We start from the raw sequence: 19,989 nt of genomic DNA on the forward strand, positions 1-19,989 counted from the left end.
ATGAGAAGTTGATGTTGCCTCTTGAAGCTTTCCCCACAGCCCACTGATGGCACGCAGTTCTGCTGAGTGACACGAAAACTCTCCTGAGAGGGCACCGAGCTATTTTTATTATTAGCAATGTTAAGCATCTTTGACAGTAGTGGTCTATAGCTGCAAGTCCTGTGCTGAGAGTGTGTTGCTTTGCTTAAAAGAAGCAGTCAGTGGTGTCGTAGTGTATTAGCTTCTGGTATGACATCATGAGGCTCCCTTTCCCTTTGCTTTAAAAACACATAGGCACTGGTATCTTATGAGAGAAGCCCTTTCTGGAGTTACTGCAGAGGAACCATTTTGCTACAGCTGTGAAATTCATGTACGTGGAGCTCTTTGTTCTGTTGAGCCACGAGGGGAGACAGAGAGAATTAAAAGAAAATACACATTGAGCATCAAAAAAGAATCATTAATTAGCTTAGAGGTGTAGAACTGTGAAGGTGGTGAAAATAACTAATTTCTTAAGAATGTGAAACAAACCCGTCGTTACCAGTGCAGCTTTTAAAAACTAGGTTTTTAGAAGGCAATTAATGCTCGGATGAAAAACGCCTCATTTCCCACAAAAGAGCCCACAACACAATCTTTTGAGCCTAACGTTTTTTCAGCAAGGGTTGGAAACTCCGTTAGGCCTATACTGCCATCTTCTGGCTGCTTTTGGTACAAACCTTGTGACGTTTAACAGAATCCAGTCAGAGAAATAACCAGTTCTGTCTGTGTAGAACCCGAAACGTGGTTTTAGAAAAATCAACAACCAAAAAAAAAAAAAAAAAAAAAAAAAAGAGAGAGAGAAACCGATTCTTGTGGGTTCAGGTTTATTTCCACTTCTCAGTAATAAAAATACACGAATAATTAACTTTAAAATATGGCTTACAGGACCACTTTTTTTTCTACTACACAATATCTGCATACAAAATAATCCATACAATAAAAAGCCTTCATTTTTCTTTTCTCTCTCTTTTTTTAAAATCAAGTTAAATTAATGTGTCAATTTGGGAGGGTTGAAAGAAAAAAAACTTGAAAAAAAACTTGACTGTAACTGTCACTAAAGTTTCCTCTTTTCAGCATAATTGTAGAATAATGAACATGATTTTGAAGACTAATCTGAGAAAAAAGTGCAATCCAACCACTAAATTACCAATAAATTTAGCTGTGATAGTGTATTTGAAATGAAGTGGGAGGACAAAGAAAACGAGGCGGCTAATACATCTTTGTAAAAAGTTCAGAGGGAGGTTAGAGTGCACTGATGAAGAGTCATTTCAGGGTCACAGCCGCCTCAAAGAATATGCAACCACTGCCATCTTTCACAAGGTTTTTCCTCTGCACTTGTTACCGACAATATAAACCTCTTAGAAAACAATGCAGAGAAAGGAAAAATACAGTGTGGTCACACAGCTGCCGTTTTCTTTTCGCTGAGAGGGTAAAAGCGCAACTTTTCCGAAAAAAAAAGGCTGGTGTAAGGAGCTTAACCGAAGCTGTCCTGGGCAGGAACTGTGGCGAGTTGACCGTTCCTGAACAAACTCCTCATTAAAGAAATGAAAATATGGCTTTCAGAGTGATGACAGATTCAAAGGGTTCCAATTTCTCTGATTCAGGCCAAATTAGTGCTGACAAGCTGCTGTAGCAGCCTTACTCTGCACATCATACACAATAGAGAGGAAACAAAGAACAATGGGACTCTTAAAACAAGAGCAAGTGGGCGAAACGTTCCCATATAGAGTGATGACTAAGCACTGAGGTGCCTTAATCCCTTTGAGAAAACATATGTACAGTCAAAAAACGATGACACAAGAATAGAAAAGAAAAGAAAATCGTAACTTAGCACGTCATAAACACACTTACTTCATGCACAACTGGTCGCTTTGAAGAACTACTGGTTACCAGTTGAGCACACCCAGCACAGCCAACAGGAAGACAGGGATTTAGAGGCGCTCACAGATGATGATGGATAGGAGGGAGGAGGAGGCCGTGGGTGTCAGTGGAGGCTAATATCAGGCTTACAGGGTACAGAGATCTGATGACAGAAGCCAAAAACCTCCACCGCAGCAGCCCAGCCCAGGGCCTCTCCTCCACCCTCAGCACCAAAAATACCAGTCGCAGGATCATAGGATGGCAATAATCCTTCAGAGGGTCGACCGTGCACCCACACATACCCTTCGGTTTCCCCTTCATCTCCCTGCTCTGCAATCAGAATTATGCGGCTCCAAGCTTCCCAAATGTAACTAAAGTGCTCACTCTAACACTATGTCAAGCGCTTCACTGAGGTCAGCAGAGAAAAAAAACAAAGACATGTAAATGAACATCTGCATAGTATCCAATGATAAAGCTGTTAAGCTCTCAATAAAAAAAATGTATATTAAAAAAAAAAAAAAAAATGATAGGACATTAAAGTTATGTCCAACAGGGGTGTCAAGCTTGATTGAGAGGAGTGTGTGTCTCTGTGTGTGTGGTACACACCGTGTTGGGGTGGGAGAAATTTCCACAGCTGTGAAGACTCAAATGGTGGAGACAGCTGTCTTAATGTGTGCGTTTGTGTGTGTGTGTGTGTTTGGATGGATGAGAATGTGACGCAAGGAGAAAGAGGGAGAGTCCATCCAACTGTGCGTGATGTGAGGCCGGCTTCAGTCTTCAGCTCAGTACTTCGGTACTTTGGTGTAATCCTCCTGGACGACACTCTTGCACAGACACATGGAGAGGATCATCCCCAGGAGCTGGAGCAAATGGAGTTGTCAGCTTAGTCAAGAGAGATGAAACTGACCGACAGATCATTCTTTCAAATGTGCAGATGCCTTATGACTACAACATTCTACGCTTACTGCATTGTGTGCCCCCCCTCTAAACAGACTATGATAAAACCAATGCTTCCACGCTTTATGGGCAGTACGTCCACTGACAGACATGAGAACAGTATTGGACGGATGGAATTTGATACATTGCCTTTGCTGACCTATAAATCAGATTTGCAACCCTAAGGACATTAACTTTTATGTGTATATGGAGAATAAAAGATTACAGCCTATCCACCTCTTGCCCGACGAGTCATACTGTTCTTGTCAACGTTTCCTTTTTGCATAAAACTTTCTTAAATTGTGCTGAACTGCTTACTGTGGGACATGCAGCCTTCATTTCTGGGAACATGTACACGCTGCACTGCGCCGAGCATGCGTTTCAGAGCAAGCTCACGTGTGACTTTTAAAGGTAGTCGAGATGCATACTGTACCTCCACAACTGCGACACCAACAAAGATCCCCAGAATAACTCCACAGTTTTCCATCAGCCATTTCTCCATGTTGTTTATACAACCCTAGCGGAGATAGCATGAGAAACAGAGAGAAAATAGGGTTAAGAAAGACATCGAGAAAGAAAGGGAGGGGGGAGTCCCAGGCTGACATGCAGAAAGATGAATGACTCGGTGATCCCAGTCGGACATGCTCAGAGCCTTTTCAAAGCACCACTGTTGGCTTTGGACCGAGGCAGTGAGGGAAAGAATAACAGGGCTTAGCTGAGCTGAGAGTATGTGTAAAGTTTCCGAAACACGCAGACCAAACAACAGAACAGTAGAGGCTTCCTGGTGTTTGAACAAATCGCACAGCGCAAACAACTAGCCTCAGCTGTCAGTGATCACTGGGCTGTTAATTATGTTGGACCACAGTGCCACATTGAGCTGGCAGCTGGAGTTACACAACACAAGCCAAACAAAGATATGTAATGATTTAAAAGCGTGACGTCTGCCAGGGAAGCAGGAATACTTCAGAATCATTTGGCCAAGAATTACATAACAACCATGTACATGGTCAGGGCCACAATGTCATTGTTAAGAGTTACGGGTTCCACAGTGGGGCTGGAAATAAATTCTATCAAGGCACATTACAGACTGTTACCGGAAAATAACTGAAAGCAGTTTGTGGGTGTAGACCTGGCCTCCAAACTCTCCAAAATCCAGTCTGATAGAGGGTATGACACAAAACTAGGCCCGTGGATTGGAGTTATTGTTGTAGAATTCCATTTAGGTGAATTATAGACGCTCATCAGGTCAAATCTAAATACATGCAATAGAGTAAAACAGGAGCATATAAGCAGCTATTCATCACACTCTACTTTCAGATGGAAGCGATTTAATCTGCAAAATCTACACTTGAAAGTCATTTTACAGCTGGCTTGATGTCAGAGGAATGAACAATGTGATGGGCTTTATCGTATACAGGTGTTAGAAGCTAATCGCTAGACACAAGGTGTTCCGCTTTAAAAACGGGATAAGTACTGTATTAATTAGGAAAAAAAGCTTGACGGAATCTGACTAAACCCTCATTTGGGCTGGTGTTACATTACTTGCAAGACAGATTCCATTAATCTAAACTGACAGAGAGTCATGGGTAACAGGTGTGCAAGATAAAAACGGGATTCCATGATTTTTAATACTCAGCGTAACCAGATAAAGTCACAAAACGTGTTCTGATCTCGAGAAGCATGCATTTGAGAAGTCTACATAATTGTCTCTCTGAAAAAAAAAAAACGAATAGTTTGCTCGGCACAGTGAGGCAGGCTGCTACTTTTAAACTAAAATGTTACCCCAACACGTGCACAGATGGGACAAAGAGGATAAATCTGTTCAGAAATATGTATTGGCTGCACCTGTAGAGTCAGTAATGACTTTCAGCCTTCGGGCAGAAACAGCGCTGCAGTTTTTGTTGCTTACCGTTTCAAAGATGGGTGGTTCTGCCGACAAGTGCTCACACAGGCCAACTTCCTTAACATCTGTGCCAGGAAGGGTTTCGTTTCGACAGGAGCACACGTAGAGTTTCTGAGTGCTGTTTTTGATCAAAAGGTTCTCAGTCCAGTTGCCTGGACCAGTCCACCCACAGCATTTCAACTGGTGACACGACAGAGAGGGAGCATGTGAGTCAAAAGGTTGTGGGGCAAAGAAAGCGCACAGAGGAAGACACGAGGCACAGAGGGGAGACGATAATTAATAGGAAAATAAGACGACGGCAAATTCGTTGGAGACAAGTCTTTTTCTTGCCAGCCGTTTCCAGAGAGATCAGAACAAAGATGTTTGGCAAGACAGAGGGAGAGAAAAGGTGGAAAGAAATGAGCTGATTATCTGAGTCAGTCAGTTCATGTAAAGTATAAAAAAAAAAAAACTGCAGCCACCAGAAAACAATGAAAGTGACTAGAAATTCATTTGTGAGGCCACATTACAACCACTCAGCAGACACAACATGTTTCCGAATGTCTCAGTTATCCAGGATCATATGTAGAAGCTGCAGTCAAATGGTTTCATACGGAATGTTTCTTCACCAGAAAGTTGTTCCAATGAAAATGACATCATGGTTTTTTTAAAGTAAGTGACAAAGACAAGGCATATTTCCTAAGCCTTGAGCCTTCTGGCTTAAAACTGGTAGAGAAATGAAGATAAAAAGAAAAAGTCTTGTAATTTTGATGTGACTCTGAGACTTTGCAAGTGCTTCCCTTCACGCTGGGAGCCACCCACTCTAAAAATAAACACTCACGCCGCTTAAAAGTCATTTCAGAGAACAACTTTGATCATGTGCATCCTTCTATTTTTTGTTTGCTTTTTAGCTCTGTGTAACTGTCAATGAATCCCTGATATTTTCAAGATATCAGATGCCAAATTTGATCTCAGTGCTCACACTTTTCTTCTGTAATTGCTATTCAGAGAACTTACATCTGGCAATGACCTTCAGGACTCATCAAATATCTCTCACACACTCAAGGGACGTTGCAGAGAAAACTCATTGATGAGACTTAATTACTTTTTCCGAGGCGTTTCTGATAAAGTAGCTGCTCAATAGTTGTCTGCGTTCACAGAATAAAGTCAGTTATTGCTTTACGTAATCATGTAAACGGGCTGAAGCATCAACTCACTGTCCTCTGAATGTAGTCCCAGGTGTGCTCTGTGGTCTTATTCTCCCCGGTGTAGTTGATCATCATGTCCTTAATGATGTTGGACATCTCGTGTTTCAGCTGAAGAAGAAAGAGAGAGCATTATTATCATCATCAGTGTGAATCAGATCAAGTACCGCAGCTCTGTGTGATTGTGACTGATAAGGGTAAGCTGATGGCTATCTCTGCTGCAGGGCAGAGAAAGTCCTGGAGATAAGAAACAAAATCCCTTTCCACGGTTTGCCATCAACATTCAAACTTCATGTTTCTCAGGGAAAAAGCCACAGTTCACACATGTGAAACTACATGCTGAGCTGAAACACTGCAAAAATACAGCTTAGCAAGAAAATGACTGTGTTTATACGTGCAAGACCACAGAGTGGTGGCTGTGATGCAGCTTCTGAGCTTTACAGAAGACGAGTGAGGGCCTCACCCTATTCTGGGAAAGGGCACCACCCTGCCCTGTGGTGAGCCTTAAACACAGGGAGTATGTTTAAGGCTACAGGTCCACACGTGCTATCACAAAAGCACACAAACACACATGTCCGCATACATATACATACGTACTGGAGAGCAAACAGCTGAAACCACCAGCAGTATTCTAAGTGGTGAAGATCATCATAGGAGAGGCTTTTTTTTTGTCCGTAGAATGGCCATGTTCAGTGAATAATACAGGACAGAGAGAATCATGTCTTCAAACACAACGTTCCCTTTAAACAAACACACAAGGCTGGCTCATTATAACAGATTTGACCTGTAATTTGAGACAACCGTTTCAGAGAGTGAGCCTAACTCGGTTCTATGTTGAACCACGTTCAGGGTGCATATGGCAACTCAAGGAAGAAATGGCACAAAGACGGAGGAGATCTTCACAGTAAAGGAGTTCAAACTTCATGAGTTTTGTAAGCACGGCCTTAGGTTCCTCTTGCACAGCCAGGAAGTCTTAAGCAGAGAAATAGTGCTGTACCATAAATAAACAACCTGGTTTTGACACCCAAATGAATATGCAAGCGCTAAGTGCATGCTCTAATGAGAGAAATGAAAACAAAGAGCATGCAATATTTGAATGTATATTGTGGAACAAAATTAGCCGGTGCTCGAAGGTTTTAAATAGTCAGGCTGCATGTTGTCGTTTTGTAAGGCTTAGTTTAAGCAGCATTTTTTTTCTCCCTCCTGTTGTTGGAAATATACAAAGTGAAAGCTGTCTATAGGGGGCAGTGTGTCACCGCAGGGTTCAGCAGAGAGCTTTTTTCTTTTTTTGTCCCTGGGGTTATCATTTCCATCTTGCACAGGGTAACGTTGGTAATGTCAGTAGTTTACAAGAGCTTTGTTTGCCCTCTCTCCCTCCGACAAAACAAAAACATCAATTAGGGGGACATTTAAAAAACATTCAAAATTGGGGAAATGCGTGCTACTTCCTGTAGACGGCTCTCACGCACTATACAAACCCATGCTTCTCATTCAATGGGCTGAAACTGTTACCACGCAGGATGCAGCGGGGACCCCAACGGGATAACCGAATGCTAACTGAACACCTGTGGCTCTGGGTGGGAAAACACATACACCCAGTGGGCAAACGCTTTACGAATGGAAGGAAAGATGGTGAGAGATAGAGGAGCGGGGTTACAGAGTGAAAGAGGGTCCAATCAGGGCATGCAATAAAAAGGGAAATAATGAAGATAACAAATAAATAACAAAGGACAAATTACAAAGAAGTGAAATTAAGGAGTAAGAGAGAGTGTGTTAAGTATCCTAGAGCTGGCGTCTTACCCGATCTCTCTGGAAGTAAATGAGAACTCCAGCAGTGACCTGGGCGATGAGGATGAGTAGGAGGCAGGTGAAGTACTGTGGCAATAAAAAGAGAAATTTAGGTATACAACATTTACAATCTACAACTGTAAAATACTGCTGCTAATTCCAATGAAAAAAAAAAAGCAGCTTGAAGCAGCGCTTTCATTGATATTCAATTACGATCCCTCAACGGCCTTATGTATGTCAACCCCGGAATGTGTTTGTGTGTCATTGGGGGGGGTCTGCTGCCAGCTGGTTACTGTCACTGGAAGAAGTAGGCCACGGCAGCTCTTTACTTAACCCCTAGCAGGTTTAACACTGTTGAGGTCAGGCACCCATCCCCGCTCTTGTAGTACCCCCTGCATTTCACTGGCTTTATCTCTGTCACCTCCCCTCTCTTCAGTAAATCCACACACGCTGTGAGCTTCCGTCCCGACACATTAGCAGAACGCCGAGGGGCTTTACTGTCAGCAGGAATCTATCACGTGTTATTAGCCAGGGTTGAGAGCACAGGCAGGTGCATTCAGATGAATGTTTCATGAAAAAAAACAAAACAAACAAGTGGGCCTTTTTCTGAGTTTTAAGTTATACCACAGTATTTGTAAAGTATGGCGGGTAGGCCTTGTGGGTAAAGTATATGCCATGCCTATTTGGGATCACTTTGGGATAGGAAATATGTTTTTCTTATGGCGGAGAAGAGAGACTCCAAAAGAAAACATGGGTCATAATCAGCATCTTAATCACTTTGAACAGCAGAGTGAAAGTTTTCAATTCTCCACAACAATTTTTTTATCCACAGAGGTCATGAGGGAATCATCGTCAGATGTTGACTTTCTAACGCTGTGGTGAGGGGTGGGAGCCATATGTCAGTCTGCTGGAGGAATTAAACTAAGCTGCACCACGTAGAGACAGAGCACAAAGTTAGTGCGATTCCTCACCAGACCCAGCAGACAACGGATCTCATAGACGGCTCCGATGCAGCCGAAGAAGCCCATGGCCATCGACAGGGATCCTACCCCGATGAGGATGTACGAAGCCACTTTCACTGTGTCCGATGATTCCTCTGCAGAAGAAAAACATACAGGAAGAGGTCAATCTACAAAAAAATTCGAGGTGCTGCGAGGGAGACGGCAACTGTGATAGCTTAAAAGCAACAGTTTGCCGTTCAACAGAGCTTGTTCTTCTAGCATTAAAGCTAAATCCTATGCCATATAATACGCTTCAATGCAAACGAGTAAAAAAGTATTTCGACACTCTCACAGCGAGCCAGAAATTCTTCACAGAGCAAGTCCTTCGTGTAAAATTGAGAGCAATCAATTTCTTTTATGGTCTATATTTTTTCCATGAAAGATTATTTTGAAACAGTAGGCCACCAGAGGGAGTTGGGCCACGACAAGTCAGCTTGTGCCAAGATTAATTGATTTCACTCTGTGGTATGTAGAGAGGGAGAGATCCATGAGGAGGAGGAGGGGGCTGGGGCTGAAAATGATTGCAAGGTTGGAGAGGAGATAAACTGGAGCCTTTAAGTGGCTGTGTGTTATCTGGGCTGGTGGCGCTCCAGAGAGGCAGAGCTCCATCTGCAGTGGAAGCCAGAATGTGAGCTTTGTGAAATGGATCCAAGTTTTAAAGATGCCTGGCCCAAGCAAAACCACACAGAGCCACCAGGCACTCGCACCAAACCACGGAGACGAAGAAGCTGACTGACACGTGGCCGCTCTAAAGTGTTTGAAGATAATGCAACGTTGCTTTTTTGGCTTGCTTTTAACAAAGCTTTCCTTTCTAAGAAATCCAGCAGATTCTCCATTTCTTCCTGGCACATACACAATACATATAATCTGCGCAAAACAGGTTCTTTATCCAAGTGCAACTCCATTACTATGTTATTACTCTCCATGAAGTTGTTTTGCCTTACTGCGAAGATGTCTACAGTCTTCATTATTATTTTTTTCATCATGTACACTTGTTATCACAAAACTTGGGCTGCATCAGAAAGACAAATGAGGTATCTTTCAAGCTCAGAACATTTTTCTACCAAGCCCCAACTATAGTGGACCCTTTTATTCTTTCTTTTGGGACATTTTACAGGTCTAACAATCAATGTGGAAATTAACTGCTAACATTAGAATAACCACTACATATAAATTTGAACATTCATGGCCGAGTCATGGGTTACCATGGCAGCGAATGCTGTGGCAGTTTGAGAATAATGAAAAGCTAAAAGCACTTGAGTCAACATATGCTGAGTGTTTATGTGGCTACAGGGTAGCATTTAAAGGAAGACAGACATGCACACTGTATGTTCCATATGCGGCACACTGCTGGAGCATGACATTTCAGTCTCTCTAATACACACATCTCCCCCACGCACAGCTAGGCCCTGGAAAAGCAACAGATGTCCGCCGATTACGTGGAGGATTTGGGGACCTGCAGCAGAAGTCGGAAACTGTTAACAGTGATGCGGCTGACTGAAAACGCTGGACTGCATTAAACACGTCGAGTGCTGCAAACTAAAGCCTGCAGCACGGGACCGACGCTCTACCATGGGTGTTAAAAGATTGATAACTAACACAGCAACAGAACGGTGACGCACAAGGTTCTTGACAAGCATGACACATGATATTACACTGTTAAGTCGATTCTGTGTATACTGAGAGGAGTTTTCCGTACTGTGTCATCGAAACATTTTTTCCCGTGGATGATAAGTCAGATATTCTGCGATTATCAATAATGTGCATTATAACTGATGCTATTATGTGTGTGCGGTTTCCTGTTAAAGGAAATGTAACGCAAGGTGGAGATATGTACTGCTGGGTAAACCTTTGATTGCAGCACTCTTCTCTGTCTGCTTGGCAGGTTATGGCAAAACTGACTTAACTTTGTTGCTCACTTTGAGCTTCCTCTCACATGCAACGAGAGATTCTTCATCCATTCAGACATTTGTGTTGTGCGTTCTTAAAAGAGAGTCTTTCGAAACACGAACTAGTGTCTCACCTCATCCCTCTATATCAACAGGTGTGTCAAAGTTGCACAGCCCAAGATACCCACACTTCCTGCCGTTCCTCTGTGGTAATTCGAAAACACATTCTCATGCAGTCAGCCACCTCACTGTGCTGTTCTGTTGTTCTGTTATGACGGCAGGTTTCAACGTCGATGTCTGCTCGATACTTTGTAACAGTTCCTTGAATGTTTCTTTTTCTTTTTTTCTTTTTCAAATGGAACTTTCCATTTAAAGAGGAAAGAATTATGGTGCCCTTGGAGGAGGCTGGTGTGAGAGGAGGGAAGACTGTTTGGCATCGCAGGTCCTACTGTAAACACGACCAGAGCCACACTTTCAGCTTGCATGCAGATGGTGAAAAAAAAAAAAAACACGGTTGAAATGATGTCCAGATTTAAAAAGTAAACACAAGTGGACCAACTTGGTGCTGAATTTTGAGTTACTTCTATTTCTGAAAAGTCCAAATAAAAAAAAAATAAAAAAAAGCCTCCGTGACAACATTCCTCCTTTCTCCCTTTATGACTTTGCACAAGTTTCTGCATTGATATGAAGCACATTTCCAAACTGGGCTTTGGCGCTCTCTCTGGTTCACACACAGTACCTCCATTCCAAGGCTGAGTTTTGTATAAACATGTGTCCAGCTATTTTTTGGCAACCATCAGCAAGATAAACACAAGTTATGTAACTGAAGTAAAGTATTAACAACACTGTATTGCTATAGGGATAAGTCCTTGTGGGGAAGGTGTTCTTCAGCTGAAAAATAACGAGGCCTAAAACCACTCTATTCACACAGTTACCCAGCCTGAGGTCACTGGGACAGCTGCACAGGCCTCTACAGATAGAACTCATAAAGAAAGGAAACTGAAAACACAGAGATCCTGTTTATGGTCAGGCAACAGTACAACTTCTGAGGGGAATACACAGAGTCAATAAACAGAGCTGCCTGCAGCTTTTGTTCCTCTACAAAGTGGTAAGAGATTTCAGTGAAGTTGGAACCAAGGGAGGAGCTGATGTTGACCCCTACTAGGTACAGGCCACAAAAATACATCAAGCCCCACATAGGAGGAATGTCCTGAGGCTATCACTGATACATGCTATCTGTGGTGGAACAGCTGGATTATCACAACAATATGCCTGACCCTGGCAGGGAAGATGGATGCCGCCTTTGTTTTCTGAAGGCCTGACTAAAGATTAGACAACCCGGCTCAATAACAGCCACTGAGGGGTTTCTTCCAAGCTACCGACCTCAGGAGCTGAACAACAACACAGGACTCAGTGTGACTGGTGTTGGACTCAAGACCAGCTCTTCATGGTCTCTGCTAAAGCTGAGCCTTTTCACAAGTCAATATGGGAGCAAAAAACTCCAATCCGAACATAGATTTCTACCACTCTAATTGGCCATCACAGATTGGCTTTTCTCAGTATCAGACACAAGTTGGGTTTGCTCCCAAAAAAATTGACAAATTTCAATCAAATTGCAACTAATTGCAAAATGCAACTGAGGTATGCAAATAGAGAATGTAGCTCGTGGATGGAAAGATGGATGATTTCAATTGAGTTTTTATCAGAACAGTACAATTTCAAAGTCTCTTCCACCTGACACAGAGATGGAGATAAATCCACGGTCCAGCTGCCTGGGTCAACACTGGATCTTGTTTTTTCATGTAACTCACATGCACGTTTCCTTTAGGGAAATGGTTACTATAGTTTAATTGAAGGTAATTCTATATTTTGCTTCCAACAGGTCGCCAAAGTTGCCAGACAATAGGGGAAAAAATCTTTATAGACCAAGTGAAAATTAAACTGCTGCTTTCATAAATGCTTAGCGTGAGGAAGAATACACTGAAAGCATTTATAAAAAGATTTATGCTAACTCACAGTTTCCATTTCTGCTTCTCTTTTTTCACCCAAGGGAGGACCTGGGTTCAATTAGGCTTTCTCCAAATTAAAATCTGGGTTAGACACATAGTTGTCTTTGAAAAAAAAAAAAGCTAATAACCTCACTTCTTACAGTGTGCCAGTTGAAGGCTTTGTATCTTCCTTACGGGGGTCTACAAAAATATGTGACAGCCATCTGCGAGAGTGGGAGATTCCTGGCCATCTGGGCAAGTTAAAAGTAAAGCTCTGTGGAAACTATGGGGGAAATAAAACTGCTATTTTCAAATCAAACATGAAACAGCTCTTAATAATCAAGAGCCTGCTACCTCCCGCTGACTAACCTTTTCCCCACAGATGTGCCTGCCCATTGCACGTCTGTACATCTACAGGGCAGATTTTGCTTCACCGAGAAAGTCATCAAGTTTAATCAGTGAGTCACATTTTTGATTTCGGTGTAAACATCCCCGTTGTGATTAACGTAGGAATGAGTCTTGGGGGATAAAGTCCTTATAAACTGCAGAGAGAAGGACAGGAATTTCAGGATTTCCCACATCCTCCGCTCACTGTTCTGAGAGCACTCTGGTCAAAAGTGCTGAATATTTTCTTTTACGCGAGGGGTTTTCGTAGTTGGACGCGGGGGCAAAGCACGCAGGTGTGTTTGGGTTTTGCAACACTTACGTAGAACAGCGATGAAGCTCTGGTTATCAAAGAGGACCCAGATTCCAAAACCCATGATGAGTGCACCAAAGATCTGTGGAGCAAGAGAGAAAATACACCAGAGCTTACATGGAAATAAAACCCTGAATCAGTGCTGGCACGTCTTAAACAGAGGGACTTTTTTTGCTTCTTCTTTTTCACATCTGGAAGCAATAAAACCCGTAACTCTTCTCTTCTCTGTCTATCTGTCTGTCTGTATGCTCGTCTCCTTCTCTCATGGCAACGACTGGAAGGACAGTGAATGTTGAAAAGATAAAAGAGAGTCATTCCGCTGACTTTTCTTACAATTAACACCCACTATTGCACGACACCTTCAGAACAAAATTAAAGTTGCGTTAGATAAGACTTGAGGTGTCAAGCCAATCGGAAATGAGATGACATTTCACTTCTAAACTGAAAAATACCTGACTAGCATCTGTAGACGTCAGATCACGACCAGATTTAAACTGTATTCGCTTAAAATGGGGTTAAGAAGTTAAGAATATCAATGTAATTAGGCGGGTGCTTGTTCAGAAGATGTGAGGTACTACTAAGGGGACAAAATCCTTAGATGAAAGGCTTTGTTGATTCATCAGCTTCCTCCTTGTATTGCTGCCCCTCCACAGCCCCACAAAAGTAATTAGTGCCCCGGTTAAGAGCCGTTCATTTAGAGAGACTGCTGAGCGCCCAGCGGCCATCATTAGCCCACGACTTCCTGGCTTCCCCCAACCTCACCGAGCATAATTTGTCCACATAGACAAATGCTGGACACATCCACACACGCTTCCGATTAGACAGCAGTTGAGCATTCATTTCAAAAGGTTTGTGTCAGGTTTATAGCTGCAGACTCATTGGAAAGGTCTGGACATCCTCACAGAGCCAGTTTTAGGGTCCTTGAGGTTTTATCAGCCACTGGACTTTAATGTTGTAGCCCATGTAGGAAAGGAGGAGACAAACAGAAACCATCTGCTGTTGTTTAGGCTTGGCTGCACTGTAAAGTCTCCTGCCCCAGGCAGAGACTCAAAGTAACATTTCCTCGTGTATATCTACTAATCTTCAGTGCTATTTGAATAAAGAAAATTATTTAAATAAGAGGACGAAAGGCCTCAGACAGCCCTAAATGCATCACAAGTGTCAGCTGAGGTAGCACAACATACTTGTCTCTCTATCTTAGCTAAACAAATGTGCTGCGAAAGTAAAAGTAGGTTCACTAGAGTCGAAGAGAACATGTAGTTTACTGCAAACTAAAGGTTATGAGGAAATCTGATTACTTACAAAAAAGAGGAGGTTGAAGAGGAATAGAAAGTACTTGGTGACTGCGATGCATCCTTTGCCCATGGTTGTGATTCTGAAAGGCAGAAGAGAATATTAGAAAAACTGCCGTGAGCCTGAGGTAAAAAAAAAAGAAAAAAAGACAGTAACAATGAGGAAAAAGACAACAAAACAAAACATAGACAGTTAGCCTTGCCTCAACAGCGTGAGAGAGCAAGGACACAGGAAACGCCTCGGTTAGATTCCTGATTAAACACAGCTATCGTGTTCAAAGTTAAAACTAATTCATTCACAATAACCACGTTTCTACAGTATTAAAAAACAAACAAAAAAACTCAACCTCTTCTAAAACTCCCACTTGTATGTGAAAACTGTTGTCCTGTTGCCCTACTTTATCCGGTTTCAGAAGCAGTTTAAAGGTTTGGAAGTGAGGAGTGGTGAACTCACTATAAGGGTCTGGAGGCCATGAGAGCACATGTGGTTAGGCACGCTATTGTAAACACAGGAAGAGGAAAACCATCCCAATGTACTACTGTGTTTAATAACAATCTGAGTTTGAAATATTGTTTTATTAACTTTTTCTGGCATCCAGTGGATTCAACTACATCCAGAAGGTTTAGCTGATATCATAAACAGCAAGCATAGCTGTGAACCGGACCCTCCGGGCTAAACCGTGGCGAGTTGGAGCGCGTTACAGTGATGTCAGTCACTTTACCTAACACTCCCACACGATACTGGGATTCTGTGTTTCGTGCCAATATGACCACATTCACTGACTTTTTTAAGCAAGCAGCATTTTCCTTTGAGAGAACACCTGTAGGCCAGCACCACACACACACACACACACACACACACACACACTTTATTATAGTCTTCTTGGCATCCTGGTTAAATTAGAACTTCACACATGCAAAGAAAACACCGTCCACGCTGTGACCTTTTTACGTGAACACCAAAAATAAAACCATCCATTGTGCAGTTTTTTTTAGTTTTTTTTTTTTACAGGAGTCTGAAAATATCCAAGGAAGGCACCCTCCCCAGTATCAGCAGTTTTCTTATCCGTGTCTATTTCCTGTACAAAGTAAACAAACTGTTTACTATGTACAGGAGGGGGAAAAAAACCTTGTGTTTGTTGTGTATCAAATCATTCACTTACAATTCTAAACACGTTCACTTAACTTGCAAATAAACTATGTTTTTCTTGCTAGTGTCTCTGAGCAATATCCGAGTACTAGACTCTCATCTTTCACTTCAGTTTAGTAGTATCCCACGTGTATACACGCACTAAAAGGAGAAGAAGTAAATATCACAGCTGCCATTTCTGAAAATACACCCATCACCACAACTAAAAGTAAAGTACATCTTCAACTGATTAAGACTAAACTTAATTAATAAGAAACTGAGAAACCCGCACCTGTCTAAACATGCTGAGATTTAGTCCAACTTCAGTGCAGTTCAGCATGAGCTTAAAGCTCACACACACACACACACACACACACACACACACACAGCCAACCGTTTCTGCTTCATTATGATCGACTGGCTTTAAACTTTAAGTAGAACAAACAATCTGAACAGCGGGTCTCTATCAAATGTATCTCATGACCCAGATAATGACACAATTTTGTGCTTTCAAAACTGAACAGTGCAATGCCCACAAAGAGGAGAATCCTGAAAGGATATTGCTGTTGAGATGTTGAGCAGCAGCACGGATTAAAAAAAAGGCATAGTTATGATGGCCACCGTTTGCTGACTGAGCTCCGTCCATTTCAATGCAGTTCCTAGCGATGCCTTCGTGTCACTGAGTTTCCAGTTTCCATCTTTCAGAATCTCAATAATTAATAGAGATTACGATGTTTGGACAGACTCCTTCCTCATGTTTAGCATTATTTTCTTTAATGAAAACAGTCTCCTGAAAAGCCCAATTTGAGTATATGTTGTTATTATATCATTGATATTTATATCACATTGTCACTGTATAGCTACATTGTAATATTGTTATTACAAGTTGAGTCGCTCCAGACTAAATGTAAAATGATGTGCACGCTGCTCCGAGTCATAATGGGTAACACTTTATTTCTGGGGAAAGAAAAAGAAAATATATATAAATATCTGCTGAACAGAGAGTAGGGGTGGTTTAGTTACCAATATAACAAATAAAAAGCCTGGCAGGATAGTGGCAGCAAAACCAAAACTAAGATCTGAAAGTGAAATGGAAATTTGAAGCAGAGCCAAACAGCAATGCCAGCAGTGCCATGCTAAAAATTATATAACAACTACCGTACACTGCTGACTGGGTTTATATAAAAATCTTAAAAAAATATGGGTGGATGCACAAGAAGGGAGGGGGGGGCAGGCTGTGTGTGCAGCACAAAAATGACTTGCCATGAAAAACTCCGAATGAGTCACCTGAACTTTCCAAACTCTCCGACCTCACAGACATGGTTCCTTCCCTCCCCCTCACTCTTCTTCGCAGCCCAAATTTTCCTGCTTGTGGTTTGGCATGAGGTTTGATCACCAACAAATATGGTTTCCGGTACAATAGATTAACAAAGGTTAAACTGAACTGAGTGAGTGTTTGGTTGTACCGAGTGCTGGAGTGGCAGATGGTAGCAACCGTGTCTGTAATGGAACCAGCATGGATTTACTGTAGTAAAACCCTGTTAAACACAAAAAGGATAGCAGTGTGACAACATCCCCTCTACAGCCCACCCCCTAATATTCATATATGACCCATTTACACATCTGTGAGCTCATGGCACTGGAAAAAAAAAAAAAAAAAAAGGAAGAAAAACCTGCCTACATCTTCCTGGTGCCACTAAAGCCTTTAATACCACGACAGAGTCCAGCCTTAACATCTGCAACTATGTTGTTTATCCTTCTGTTCTGCCAGAAGAGGATAAAGCTCTTTGTCCATGTGGCATTTTAGTGACAACACTGAGTATGCCAGCATTTACCTTTCGAGGAAAAGCTTTTCAGAACGTCGGCTGCCAGTGCAGAGAAGTCTGCTCAACAGATTATTGTTTAAATCTATGAAAATATTCGCTCATCTGGTCCCCGAGATATCCGTCGCCTAGACAATATTTCAGATGAGTCAGTGGATAAGAAGGGATTTCCCCTATAAAGGTATGAACTCTACGACAACAATTAGTAAAATTCCCACCGCGGTTGACTGTGAGGTAATTTCCACAGTTCTGTGGAAATGAGGAAGCAACTGCGCCAAAACCTGAGAGCCGAGTAGATTTTTCTTGCTCCATTACTGTGCTCATTAACCACAATATTGCACGAAAGCTTGCAGCTCATGCAGCGGGACTGTAAGAGTGCTGCGTTAACTGGATGTTGCACAGAATGTGTGCAGCTCAGTGACCGCTTTCTCTTGATTCGCCTCACTGTAGCTCTCAGATATGGCTATTGTAGTGAGGGGCAGCAGTGGAGTTCTGAGTAGAGGTGGAGAGATGTGGGTAGATGCCGGTGCCAATTATTCAAAAGTGGCCAATACATGAAACAATATAAGCTCATTTTACCATCCGCGTGTCTGCTTTGTCAGTTTTCTCAGAGAGGTCTTACCTGCATGGATCGATTTGATTCAAAAGTAATCAAAAGCCTTGTTCTACAGCAGACTGCCGTAGACTTACCTAAAACGGCACAAATAATCGACGACCAATTAATCGGTCTATAATTTGTTTCCAGGGCCCTGTCATGGGAGAGGACCACCCAAAGCCTAGAATTAAAGTACTGCTTTCAGCCTGAGCTTACGAGGTACCACCCTACTCTGAAATGCACAAAACTATTTAAAAATCTCACTGCCACAGAGGGCTGCAGGAAAAGAGAGAAAGAGGAAAACATCTCCAAACACAGCGATGTGCTGATGCAATAAGGAAAACCATCATGTGGCAAGCAGCTGAGGTGAAGTATTTTGTGAGCACAGGCTGAGAGCTTGTCTGTCAGAACAGTTTAACATCATAATCAGTTTAAATAGGTAATACTGTAACATCAAACCAGTTCCTGCCATCTTACAGAGGACTGCAGCAGTCTGCAGTTACAGAAGAGTTTCACATCTTTCCTGACCGAGGCTTTTTGAGACACGGATAGGTTACTGTCAGGCACTGATCGATGTATCAGCAGCATCAGAAAGGTCTGAGGGATTATTTACCTGTGATCTGCGTATTCACAACAATCAGAATGACAGCAGGATCCAGTGGTGTCTCATAAAAGCAGCGTTGTGCCTTTGCATCTACACTGGAACAGAAAGGAGAGGAAGGACGCCTCTGCTTGCAGGCTCACTGATAATAGTAGCTACAGAGAGCACTGAGAAGGCGTCAGACCACTGTTCACACAGTAAAAACTAGGGGAACCAATTCAATTAAAATATACATCAGAGCGGCTGGCTCCCTCACTCAGGAGACAAGTCTGGGAGACATGAAAAAAAAAAAAAAAAAAGTAGGACACACCGATGAGGACAGTTTTCCAAACACGCTCCACATTATCTGCGAAGGCTTAAGCTCATTTAAAGTGAAATAATCACATTCCAGTATAATGCCGGTGTTAAAGTTAAACCCTCGAGGAGCTTATTTTCGGGACCAGCGATCCTCTGCTTGAACGTTGGCTCTTCACCTCAGCACAGACATGTGCCACACACCGGGGTGAACTTCAAGTTAAGAGCCGCCACACTGATGGAACACCAGATTCTGTCCCAAATAAGCAGGGACGTGTTGCCATCTCACCAGCGTTTTGCAACGCTTCTATATGACGGAGTTTTGACGTTTTACAAATAGACCGCGTGGGCATGGCATACGGTCGGCGTCCTCGCGACGTTAACACCGTTTTCTAAAGCCTGAACATTAGTACTCTGTGGCTCCCTCTGAACAACTCGGTGGTGTAAACAAAGCGCAGTTCTTCTACAGAGTTCAGGCTACTCACGGCATTTCGTCCTTTTAAAAAAAGTAAAGTTTAATACATTTAATAAGTTTTTCTTATTAGTCTGTTGGGTCGCCATTCATTTCAGTTGTCACTCAGCGGTAACTTTTTTTTTTTTTTTTTTTTAAAGCTCGGTACTGCTCACCGCAACATTAGTTAGTTGCATTTATCTCCTGTTCGGTTTAGTATGAGAGGCACTCGGTACAAGTTAAGAGTTTTCTGAAGGCGGGTTTGGACTAACTTGTAAAGCCATGTTGTCATACTCGGTCGAGGGTTTACCTCGTCGTTAGCTAGTTAAACACGAGTTAAACACGATTAAAAGGGAGAAAAAAAACTTACTTACTTGGAGTTGTGTTCACAGTTAGCTTTGGGCTCGGCCGTCGGCTCCCTTGCTTGCTGTAAGACTTAAAGGGTCCTGAGAGAGAAACAAAATTAATGTTTGTCCGTGTCTCTCTGCGTGTGTGTGTGTGTGTGTGACTGTGTAACAAGTGCTCACACCCCCACCGTGCGGT

General features: G+C 42.4%; 1 protein-coding gene across 2 annotated transcripts; it reads right to left on the reverse strand.

Annotated features, from left to right (window-relative positions):
* Positions 1–822: 822 nt before the first annotated feature.
* cd82b (CD82 molecule b) lies at positions 823–19,989 on the reverse strand. 2 transcript variants are annotated; one of them, XM_075470113.1, is made up of 9 exons: positions 19,821–19,989; positions 14,564–14,636; positions 13,271–13,343; positions 8,658–8,782; positions 7,699–7,773; positions 5,911–6,009; positions 4,721–4,894; positions 3,245–3,328; positions 823–2,735 (listed from the first exon to the last, which is right to left on the reverse strand). In XM_075470113.1, the coding sequence occupies exons 2-9, from the start codon at positions 14,624–14,626 to the stop codon at positions 2,658–2,660; spliced, it is 771 nt and encodes a 256-aa protein (XP_075326228.1). In that variant the 5' UTR covers positions 14,627–14,636; positions 19,821–19,989; the 3' UTR covers positions 823–2,657. The 2 variants fall into 2 exon arrangements, with proteins under 2 accessions (XP_075326228.1, XP_075326229.1); XM_075470114.1 differs by having other exon boundaries at positions 19,817–19,989.

This window comes from Odontesthes bonariensis, chromosome 7, assembly GCF_027942865.1.
Source record: "Odontesthes bonariensis isolate fOdoBon6 chromosome 7, fOdoBon6.hap1, whole genome shotgun sequence".
Classification (NCBI taxonomy): Eukaryota; Metazoa; Chordata; class Actinopteri; order Atheriniformes; family Atherinopsidae; genus Odontesthes; species Odontesthes bonariensis.

Coding starts and splice junctions, on each gene's coding strand:
- cd82b (XM_075470113.1), bottom strand. CDS start 14,626: ATGGGCAAAGGATGCATCGCAGTCACCAAGTACTTTCTATTCCTCTTC. Junction 7,774..8,657: donor TCCGTTGTCTGCTGGGTCTG/GTGAGGAATCGC, acceptor TTATTGCCACAG/TACTTCACCTGCCTCCTACT. Junction 6,010..7,698: donor TTTACTTCCAGAGAGATCGG/GTAAGACGCCAG, acceptor TTTCTTCTTCAG/CTGAAACACGAGATGTCCAA.